Below are 11,715 nucleotides of genomic sequence, written 5' to 3'. Positions count from 1 at the left end.
CTGTGTTATGGAACATGGATGGCATCTTTGAAAAATAGTATCACTGGGAATAGCACAGCATAGGTTGGTGTTATAAAGAATCTGTTGGGGCTGTTGCACTGTAGAGTTTTTGGAGTAAATAGTATTAGCTTTAAGCATGGTATTTCAGTATACTAATTTTAGACGCCATAGCCACTACACTGTGTCTTACTTACAGGTATTAAGGCTGAGCAAAGAGACAGACCTCAGTCTGGCATTCTTCTTGGCTCTAGAGGAAGAGGAGCATTTGGAGGTCATGCAGGTGAGACTTTTTAGTAGGGTGGTGAACCTTTCAGATTTCCTTGTTGCTGTTCGTAGCAATGCAGTACCTTCTTAGCTTTGCTAAATGCTGCCACTGTGATTGTTCTCCCTGTCTGAATTAAGAACCTACTGCAAATGTTAGATAGCTTGCTTGCATGCCCACACGAGATGTGTTTGTAACTTGGATAAATTTTAGTATTTGGATTTTCAAAGCTGTTGTTTTCTGTAATTTTTTCCTTGGTCCTACTGCTGCTGGGCCAGTTAATTTGCAGTGAAGCAGAGGTGCTAACCCCCAAATTCAAAGCAAGCCTTTAAGAACTTGCTCAGTTTTGAAATAGTCACTCTAGACTTTTTCCACCCCCCTATAAAGTGAAGTATTGTTTTAGGTTTGTCCAGGCTGACAAGTAAGGTTTGTAGCTCTGAGAGGCCAGCTCTTCCTGAAGACTTTATTCTAATGTTGGGTTTTTTTGCTGTCTAGAAAAGATTTTTCCCTCATGCTTCTATCTTCCTGTTACGGATGCATGACTAACCAAATCCAACAGGTGTTAAAACTCAGATTTATTCTTCAGCAAAAGTTAGTTAGAAGTCCGGTAACATTTGATAAAACCACAGGCTCAATTAAGGAGAATGTGTGCAACTGATGATCTCTCTTTTCTCCAGATCATTAATTACTTCCAAAATGCCCCGTTTGGCTACGGCTGGAAGTGGATATTGAGGGACACAGGTTACCTTAGATTGCAGTAGTGCAGGAGCAACCTGCAATGTTCTCACATGAATAGCTTCTGCCTCCCTGCCCCCAAAGCTCCACACCCTACTATTAGGTAGGTCCCATTGCCTGCCTGCCAGCACATCAAATCCCAGTATATTTCCCTCATAGGGGCTTAAAGCCACCTCCACAGCTGTCATTCTTTTTCCCCAGGTAGCCAAAGTTGGGTTTGAGCTATGGGGGATTTTTCTGTCACCCCTGTTACTCCTCTAATGTTTATAGCCTTTCTTGATGGCCTAATTTCCAGCTCACTAGCTTGTCGTTCGTTTAAAACACTAATTTGGGCTCATGTGTCGATTAAGAATTGTAAACTTATCTGTCTTGGACCCACAGGAATGTGTGTATAAGGCTCCTTATCAGCAGACCATTGGCAGGTATTCACCATGCGGGCTGGGTGGCCTGAACCCCAAACCGCAGCTCCTAGTTTTTTAGCCCTTCCAGTTCCTCTCGCAGTGCCCTGAAAGGGTCCCGTTTCTCTTCCCAAGGGGATGGGGTTGCTGGCGCTTCCCTTGGGTGTCTAGCTTTCCCCTCCAGCAATCCCACTCCTGGACGCCGCCGGCGGACTGCCCGTGCAGCATGGCTCGGGCTGCCCCCAGTGCCGGTGCCTTTTGCCAGAGAGTGTCCCTTCTGGGATTGTAGTTCTGACCCAACGGCCCCCAGTTCGAGACCGCTCGGGGCGGGGTTTACAACCGGCTGGGCAGGACTTCCTGCTGCCCTCCGTTAACTCTGACAGACCCTTTTCCCGGATAGTAACAGATTCTCCTCTCTCCTTGGGGTTCACACCCCCAGCCCAGTAAGCTACTCGGGACGTTATTGACTGATCGCCCACCGGTCCAGCACTCAGAAACACTCCTGGTCCCCAGTAATTTCTTGCTTCATCATCACTCAACAGTATTTGATCTTCCCCCGTTAGAGAAACTCTCCACAAATACTCAGGTTCAGTTTTGCCTGGCTTGCGTGAAAACTTAGCTTGCAACTCGCCAAGCTCGGGTCCCGACCGAGGGGCTGTGCAAACAGCGGTCCAGGGACTCCCACCGTGTGGACCCACGTGTCCTTCTGTTTCAATAAGGGGCCGCACATCCCTTTCCTCCAGTTCCACCTTCGGACAATCTATTTCCCCTTGCCTTTTAGCAGAATCACGGTTCTGTGCTTGAATCAAGCAGGTGCCCAGGAGGGCACACACACTGCCTTTGCTGTCTCGTGGACTACTTCCGTGGCATAGTTCTACTCTCTCCACGACCGCTGCCGGGTTGGACCACTTCTCCTTTGCCCAGTCCAGACCTGGGGGAGAAGGGCTGGAGCCGTGCCTCCGTAATAATTCCTCCATTAACACCATCCTGCCAACTACGCCAATTTAAAATGTTACGGATGCACGACTAACCAAATCCAACAGGTGTTAAAACTCAGATTTATTCTTCAGCAAAAGTTAGTTAGAAGTCCGGTAACATTTGATAAAACCACAGGCTCAATGATGTAAAGAGAATTAATACTACACGGCCAACTTAAGAATCCCCAAGATTTAAAGTGGTGGCTCAAAATGTGCGTATCACTCACCTAAAAGCTGAGGGCTCTCTCCCTTGAGGAGTTATCTTGGGTGGTGCCCCGACCCGAAGGGGAGTCCCCGACTGCAGACCCGCTGCTCCGAGGAGGACTGCCAACGTGTCCTCCGGTGGGACCCCGTTTATACCCCTGTCGAATCTGACCTGTGGTCATTTAATTCTGTTGGCCAGGAGGGTCACCTCAGTGTACCTGGCCCATCTCGATGGGCCAGTTCAAATTTTAACCTGCAGCCTCCAGGGTTTCCTTCCCCTTCTCCCTTCCTGGAGAAGTTTCGTTTCCTGCTGGCAGGATGGGGGGAGAGGTGAGGGGGGGAAATGTACTGCCACACTAACTTTGCCACTGATGCTACTGTAACTTGTAACCTATGTGTTGTGCTACCTAGTGCATAGTCATCTATCACTCGCAAAAGTCCCATAATTCAAATTAGAAATACCATTAAACTACTGTAATGGGTAGTGGATGGCTGGTATTCTCAATGTAAGAACATTTTATGTGATCCTGGTAAAAGAATTTTCACTGTAGAAAAGTTAGAATGATTAGTATGTGTTTTCAGAAATGCTCCTTAATATCCTAAGAATAATTGATTTGCCTCTATTTGACTTAGTTCAAATGAACTTTTTCAGGTATTTAGTTCAAATAGTGATTTTTAGAAACTTAAGTGTTAGAGAGGCAACATGCTAATACTCATAGGGGACATAACTGCATCCTTAATTCAGGATAGTCATTCCTTACTTTTTCATGACCAGTGTATGACGTATTAGTATGTAAAGACTGTTACAGATATTGGTAGGCAACAGTTGCACTAGTCTGTATAGAAGCTCATGTGGAAAGATAATTCTTCATAAAGAGTAGTTTGTTGCATGAGAAGTATGTCCTTTTATAGTAAGAGAATGTGTCTGGATCTAGCAAAGGAACAGAGCAAGCACTGCTAGGCTGTTCTGCTGCTTCCATCTCTGAGTAGTGGACCTGTCACAGAGTTTGTAGAGGTCATGAAGGTAGGGCTGTGTTGGCTTTTCTTAAAACAGTTATGCTTTTTGCAATTAGAGATAGTGTGGAAGCATATTGTATCTTCTGATAGAAGAATAAGTATTTAAAAGTAATTACACACACTGTATGTTGCATCTTTGCTTGGATTCTGTGTCACAGTCTTGATGAAGCTGTGGCGTTACAGAGTTGCTTAAGAGTATTGCTGCTGAACAGAGCATTCCTGATCCAAGTCACAGCACTGGCTGCCTCTTTAGACCTGGTATTTATATTTAGAATTAATAATTTGGTCTTGTTGAGAATGAGCAATTGGATTAATATGCTGCCCTGATGTTATTCTTTTGTGCTTGCATTGCTGCAGTGAGGAAAAATGCAGATGAGGGAGGGCTAAGGAGGCACTGGAGGGTCACTGCACTTATGTGGTACTGGTCTTATAATGGTCAGTCTCACAGTATGATTTTTATGAATGGCTTGATCTGCACATTTGAGTAGAGAACCTATGAACAGCTTTTGTTGTTGCCTTTCCTCTTCACTCAGTCTTGTGTCTGTTATCTGTGTTTCTAGCTTTCATTCTTTTGCAGAGGGACCTCATACTAAAGGTTTTTTTTTTTTCCCCTCCTTTGAAATCAGCAACACAACTTCCTCTACAGAGTAGCTAGAGGCTATAAGTTAGGTTTAAGGCTTTTTCTGTGTCGTGGCTTAACCCCAGCCAGCAACTAAGCACCATGCAGCCTCTCACTTGCTCCCCCCCACCCATTGGGATGGGGGAGAAAATTGTGAAAAGAAGTAAAACTCGTGGGCTGAGATAAGAACAGTTTAATAGAACAGAAAGGAAGCAACTAATAATGATAATAACACTAATAAAATGACAGCAGTAATAATAAAAGAATTGGAATATTAAAATGATGCACAGTGCAATCGCTCACCACCCACCGATTGATGCGCAGTTAGTCCCTGAGCAGCGATTCCCTGTCCCCACTCCCCTCAGTTTTTATACTAGGTGTGACTTCACATGGTATGCAATATTGTTTTGGCCACTTTGGGTCAGCTGCCCTGGCTGTGTCCTATGCCAACTTCTTGTGCCCCTCCAGCTTTCTCGCTGGCTGGGCTTGAGAAGCTGAAAAATCCTTGAGTTTAGACTAAACACTACTTAGCAACAACTGAGAACATCAGTGTTATCAACATTCTTCTCATACTGAACTCAAAACATAGCACCTTACCAGCTACTAGGAAGACAATTAACTCTATCCCAGCTGAAACCAGGACAGTATCCACCCCTTATTCTATACCATTGTTGTCATGCTGAGTTCCCATACCTTCAGTTACATCCCGGTCAATCATCATCACCTTTTCCATCCCTTTGAGACATATAAACAGTGATACATATATATGTGTATATATATACACACAGAGAGATATTCCTTTAGTTTATGGGTCGTGTTCATAAAATGTTTGTAGAGTTCATTTAGAATCATAGAATCATTTAGGTTGGAAAAGACCTTCAAGATCATCGACTCCAACCATCATCCATGCCCACTAAACCATGTTCTGGAGTACCTTGTCTTTGTGCTTTTTGAATACCTCCAGGGATGGTGACTCAACCGCTTCCCTGGGCAGCCTGTTCCAATGTCTGACAACCCTTTCAGTAAAGAAATTTTTCCTAATATCCAATCCAAACCTCCCCTGGCACAACTTGAGGCCATTTCCTCTCGTTCTATCACCAGCCACCTGACAGAAGAGACGAGCACCCACCTCATTACAACCCCCCTTCAGGTAGTTGTAGAGAGTGATAAGGTCTCCCCTCAGCCTCCTTTTCTCCAGACTAAACACCCCCAGTTCCCTCAGCTGCTCCTCATAAGACTTTTGCTCCAGGCCCCTCACCAACTTGGTTGCCCTTCTCTGGACACGCTCCACCACCTCAATGTCTTTCCTGTAGTGAGGGGCCCAAAACTGAACACAGTACTCGAGGTGCGGCCTCACCAGTGCCGAGTACAGGGGAAAAATCACCTCCCTGCTCCTGCTGGCCACACTATTTCTGATGCAGGCCAGGATGCCGTTGGCCTTCTTGGCCACCTGGGCACACTGCTGGCTCATATTCAGCCGGCTGTCGACCAGCACCCCCAGGTCTTTTTCCACCAGGCAGCTTTCCAGCCACTCTTCCCCAAGCCTGTAGTGCTGCATGGGGTTGTTGTGACCCGAGTGCAGGACCCGGCAGTTGGCCTTGTTGAATCTCATACAATTGGCCTTGGCCCATTGATCCAGCCTGTCCAAATCTCTTTGTAGAGCCATCCTCCCTTCAAGCAGATCGACCCTGCCTCCCAACTTGGTGTCGTCTGCAAACTTGCTGAGGGTACACTCAATCCCCTCATCCAAATCATTGATAAAGATATTAAACAGAACTGGGCCCAACACCAAGCCCTGGGGAACACCACTTGTGACTGGCCACCAACTGGATTTAACCCTATTCACCACAACCCTCTTGGCTTGTCCATCCACCCAGTTTTTCACCCAGCAAAGAGTACACTTGTCTAAGCTGTGAGATGCCAGGTTCTCAAGGAGTATGCCATGAGAGACAAAGTCAAAGGCCTTACTGAAGTCCATATAGACAACATCCACAGCCTTTCCCTCATCCACTAGGCAGGTCACCTGGTCATAGAAGATCAGGTTAGTCAAGCAGGGCCTGCTTTTTGTAAACCCATGCTGTCTGGGCTTGATCACCTGCTTGTCCTGGACTTGCCATGTGAGTGCTCTCAAGACAGGCTGTTCCTTAATTTTCCCTGGTACTGAGGTCAGGCTGACAGGCCTGTAGTTCCCTGGATCCTTCCTCTGACCCTTCTTGTAAATGGGTGTCACACTGGCAAACCTCCAGTCCTCTGGGACCTCCCCTGTTGACCAGGATTGCTGGTAGATGATGGAGAGTGGCTTGGCAAGCACCTCCGCCAGTTCCCTCAGTACTCTCAGATGGGTCCCATCTGGACCCATAGATTTGTGAGTGTCCAGATGGCGTAGTAGGTCGCTAACTATTTTCTCCTGGATTAAGGGGATATATTCTGCTCTTCATCCTTGCCTTCCAGCTCAGAGGACAGAGTACCCTGAGGATAACTGGTCTCACTATTAAAGACTGAGGCAAAGAAGGCATTAAGTACCTCAGCCATTTCCTCATCTCTGGTGGCAACATTCCCTTCTGTATCCATTAAAGGATAGATATTCTCTTTGGGATTCTTTTTATGGTTAACATATTTGTAAAACATTTTTTGTTGTCCCTTACAATAGTGGCCAGATTGAGTACTAGCTGAGCTTTTGCCTTTCTAATTTCCTCTCTGTATGACCTAACAAGATCCCTGTACTCCTCCCAAGTTGCCCGCCCTTTCTTCCAGAGACGATAAACTCTCCTTTTTTTCTTGACTCCTAGCAAAAGCTCCCTGTTCAGCCAGGCCGGTCGTTTTCCTCAGCGGTTCGACTTGTGGCACATGGGAATAGCCTGGTCCTGAGCCATTAAGATTTCCTTCTTAAAGAATGTCCATCCCTCCTGGACCCCTTTGCCCTTCAGGACCGTCTCCCAAGGGACTCTCAACTAGTGCCTTGAAGAGGCCAAAGTTTGCCCTCCAGAAGTCCATAGTGGTGGTTTTGCTAACCCCCTTCCTTGCCTCACCAAGAATTGAGATTTCTATCATTTCATGGTCGCTAAGCCCAAGATGGCCTCTGACCATCACACCTCCCACCAGTCCTTCCCTGTTTGTAAACAGTAGATCTGGCAAGGCTCCTCCCCGGTTGGCTCACCTACCAGCTGCGTCAGGAATTTATCTTCCACACACTCCAGGAACGTCCTAGATTGTTTACTCTCTGCTGTGTTGTATTTCCAGCAGACTTCTGGAAAGTTAAAGTTTAGTTCCCGTCTCTGGGCTCCATCTGTCATACCAGTCTTTCTGGGCAGGAGGGATGGTGCAAGGTCCTCTCTGGCGGCAGAGCAGGATTGGGCTTCAGTGCAGTGTGACGAGAAGGTGACATTGGACGCAGCAGGAGGATGGTGTGCACCGTTGGATTGTTGCACGCTGGAGTCAGTTTTGGTTCCATCAGTACTGTGCTTTGCTCAGTTTTATCACAGTTCATTCTTGCTTGATCTAAGTGATTCTTACTGTAGTACTATGGATATAGCATATAACAATTATAGTAATGATAACATACAGTAGCGGGGTTATGTAGCAACTAATATCATACAGTATAATTCTGGCTATTCTTACCTAAAATCAAATCCCCTTGAGGCACACATCGGACTTCTCCATCTTTTCACATCACCCACCAAGTCCACCCAGGCCCTTGAGCAAAAGCAATCCCATGAATGAGTTTGCCTTTGCCTGAGGCAGGAGTAACCCAGACTGTCTTCCCTAACATATTTTTCACGTGCGCTACAGGGACTTTATCCCCTTCTACAGTACGTAAAAGTTCTGACTGGGCAGGACCACCCCGATTGGCAGATCCTCTGGTGTTGACTAACCAGGTGGCTTTTGCTAAATGTGTATCCCAGTGTTTGAAGGTTCCACCCCCCATTGCTCTCAATGTAGTCTTTAACAGTCTATTGTATCATTCAATTTTCCCAGAGGCTGGTGCATGATAGGGGATATGATATACCCACTCAATGCCATGCTCTTTGGCTCAGGTGTCTATGAGGTTGTTTTTGAAATAAGTCCCGTTGTCTTGACTCAGTTCTTTCTGGGGTGCCGTGTCACCGCAAGACCTGCTTTGCAAGGCCCAGGATAGTGTTCTGGGTGGTGGCATGGGGCACAGGATATGTTTCCAGCCATCCGGTGGTTGCTTCCACCATTGTAAGCACATAGCGCTTGCCTTGGCGAGTTTGCGGGAGCGTGATATAGTCAATCTGCCAGGCTTCCCCATATTTATATTTCATCCATCGCCCTCCATACCACAGGGGCTTTAACCGCTTGGCTTGCTTAATTGCCGCACATGTTTCCCATTCATGGATGACCTGTGCGATCGTGTCCATGGTCAAGTCCACCCCTCGGTCACGAGCCCATCTATATGTTGCATCTCTTCCCTGATGGCCTGAGGTATCATGGGCCCACTGAGCCATAAATAGCTCACTCTTATGTTGCCAGTCCAGGTCCACCTGAGCCACTTCAATCTTGGCAGCCTGATCCAACTGTTGGTTATTTTGATGTTCTTCAGTGGCCCAACTCTTGGGTACGTGAACATCTGCATGACATACTCTTACAACCAGATTCTCTAGCCGGGATGCAACATCTTGTCACAGTGCGGCAGCCCAAATGGGTTTACCTCTGTGCTGCCAGTTGCTCTGCTTCTATTGCTGTAACCACCACCCACAGGGCATTTGCTACCATCCAAGTCAGTAGAGATAGAGCACTGGCCACTTTTCTTTTTCAGCAATGTCTAATGCTAGCTGGATGGCTTTCACCTCTTCAAACTGACTCAATTCACTTTTTCCTTCAGCAGTTTCTGCGACTTGTCGTATAGGACTCCATACAGCAGCCTTCCACCTCCGATGCTTTCCCACAATGCGACAGGATCCGTCAGTGAACAGGGCATATTGCCTCTCATTTTCTGGCAGTTTATTATACAGCGGGGCCTCTTCAGCATGTGCCACCTCCTCCTCTGGAGACATTCCAAAATCTTTGCCTTCTGGCCAGTCCGTGATCACTTCTAAAATTCCTGGGCGATCAGGGTTTGCTATGTGAGCCTGTTGTGTGATCGGTGCAATCCACTTACTCCATGTGGCATCAGTTCCCTTTGAACATCCAGCCCAGCACTGGCAGTCGGGGTGCTAAGAGGAGCTGTGTTTCAGAAGTACCAGCCACTTTTGAGGCAGCTCGAACTCCTTCATATGCTGCCAATATCTCTTTTTCAGTTGGAGTATAGCAAGCCTCGGATCCTCGATATCCTCGACTCCAAAAGCCCAGGGGTCGGCCTTGGGTCTCCCCAGGTGCTTTCTGCCAGAGGCTCCAGGTAGAGCCATTCTCCCCGACTGCAGTATAGAGCACATTTTTAACATCTTGTCCTGCCCGGACTGGTCCAAGGGCTACTGCATGAACAATCTCCCGTTTAATTTGTTCAAAGGCTTGTCGTTGCTCAGGGCCCCATTTAAAATTGTTCTTCTTCCGGGTCACTTGATAGAGAGGGCTTACAATCAGACTGTAATTTGGAATATGCATTCTCCAAAACCCCACGACACCTAAGAAGGCCTGTGTTTCTTTTTTATTAGTCGGTGGAGACATAGCTGCTATTTTGTTGGTCACGTCCATTGGGATCTGACGACATCCATCGGGATCTGACGACGTCCATCTTGCCATTTTATTCCTAAAAACTGGATCTCCTGTGCAGGTCCCTTGACCTTACTTTCTTTTATGGCAAAACCGGCTTTCAGAAGGATTTTGACTATTTTCTTCCCCTTCTCAAAGACTTCTTGTGCTGTGTTACCCCATACGATGATGTCATTGATGTATTGCAGGTGTTCCAGAGCTTCACCTTTTTCTAGTGCAGTCTGGATTAGTCCATGGCAAACGGTGGGGCTGTGTTTCCACCCCTGGGGCAACCAATTCCAAGTGTACTGGACGCCCCTCCAAGTAAAAGCAAATTGTGAATGGCACTCTGCTGCCAGAGGGATTGAGAAAAACGCATTAGCAATGTCAGTTGTGGCGTACCACTTGGCTGCCTTTGACTCTAGTTCGTATTGAAGTTCTAGCATATCCGGAATGGCAGCACTCAGCGGTGGCATAACTTCATTCAGACCACGATAATCTAGTTAGTCTCCACTCCCCATTAGACTTTCACACTGGCCATGTGGGACTATTAAAGGGTAAGCGAGCTTTGCTGATCACTCCTTGGCTCTCCAGTTGACAAATCAACTTATACTGAACTCAAAACATAGCACTGCATCAGCTACTTGTAAGACAATCAACTCTATCCCAGCTGAAACCAGGACATTCTGTTTTCTTTATAGTAAGACTAAAGACTTAAAACGGATCCTGGAAATGCTGCTGTTAATAGCTCAGTCTTAGTACAGTTTTTACATATGTAAAACATGTGGTCTTAAGAATAATGTCTTAAGAATAAATGTCTTTGTTTTTCAAGTGATAATGACAGCAACACACACAATATGTGGATGTCAAGGTCAGAACTTTCATGGAGTGGATGTTGTAAATGTATGGGTGTTGAAATAACAGGATAGTTTTCTGATTTAAATTCTCTCCTAGCTCTTGAAAAATTACTGTGGTGACACTGAAGTTTATGGCGATGGCTCTTGAGTTATTTAGAAGTAGGTTATGTAGCATAAAACAAGCATATCCTGGTTTTGTGGAAAAGTTGAATGGTTCTTAAAACCAAGATGCTGTAACTGTAAGCGTGTATGAATTTCTTGTTACAATATTTTGTTTATCAGTTTTAGGGGAAAAACCTCACTTAAGAGGTAACAAAACAGGTTATAAAACTTACATTTCTATGGCATTTCAGTTTCTTGTTATAGATGCTTTTTCTTGTTCATGATTAATCTCAAGTGAATATGGAAAATAATCTGCCTTTGCAAAATCATATGCTGGATTTAGGAGGGATCCTTGCTCTTTGTTGTCTTTAAATACAACTTGCTTTATCTAGACAACTTGTGATGGCAATCTTATAATCTGGGATGATTGCATTTTATTTGATGTTAAGGGACTTATTACGGGTCAAGTAAGGACCAGATCTGGTTTGGAAGTTCCTCAGCAAGATACTGGGTTTAATTCCTTCATGTTGTTACTGCAAGGTCCTGCTAAGCTCAGTGTTGTGACATGCTCTCTTTCTGCCCTTTAAAACACAAATACAAGGCCTTTGTCTTCTGGCTTTTTGTAACTAAGCTTTCATTGCTTACCTAAGTATTTCCACTCATTCTGCCAACCATATCAGTACCCACTGTTGAGTCTTCTAAGTGCCTCTAGGAATTTTTCATGAAGGTTCTCACTTAAATTTTCTCTCAAATGAGCTTTTTTTTCCTAAAAGCAATTAACTTTGGAATGCTCTCTTTAACAGCTGCTTACAAGGAATGCAATGAAGAAATACGTTCTGAAAGAGGTAAGTAGCTTCTTCACAAGTAACATGCCAGTTTTAATTTGCTTTTAACT

General features: G+C 45.6%; 1 protein-coding gene across 1 annotated transcript in view; it reads left to right on the top strand.

Moving 5' to 3' along the window:
• Nucleotides 1-224: 224 nt before the first annotated feature.
• Nucleotides 225-11,715, top strand: part of DDX4 (DEAD-box helicase 4) — a 30,704-nt gene continuing 19,213 nt past the window's right edge. The window contains exons 1-2 of the mRNA XM_041121070.1: nt 225-280; nt 11,624-11,665. Of these exons, the coding sequence (XP_040977004.1) occupies nt 275-280; nt 11,624-11,665 (48 nt within the window). The 5' untranslated portion in view covers nt 225-274. The remainder of the gene's footprint in view (nt 281-11,623; nt 11,666-11,715) is intronic.

The sequence above is a fragment of the Aquila chrysaetos genome, chromosome Z (assembly GCF_900496995.4).
Source record: "Aquila chrysaetos chrysaetos chromosome Z, bAquChr1.4, whole genome shotgun sequence".
Taxonomy (NCBI): domain Eukaryota; kingdom Metazoa; phylum Chordata; class Aves; order Accipitriformes; family Accipitridae; genus Aquila; species Aquila chrysaetos.
This window is presented reverse-complemented; position numbering and strand designations above follow the sequence as displayed.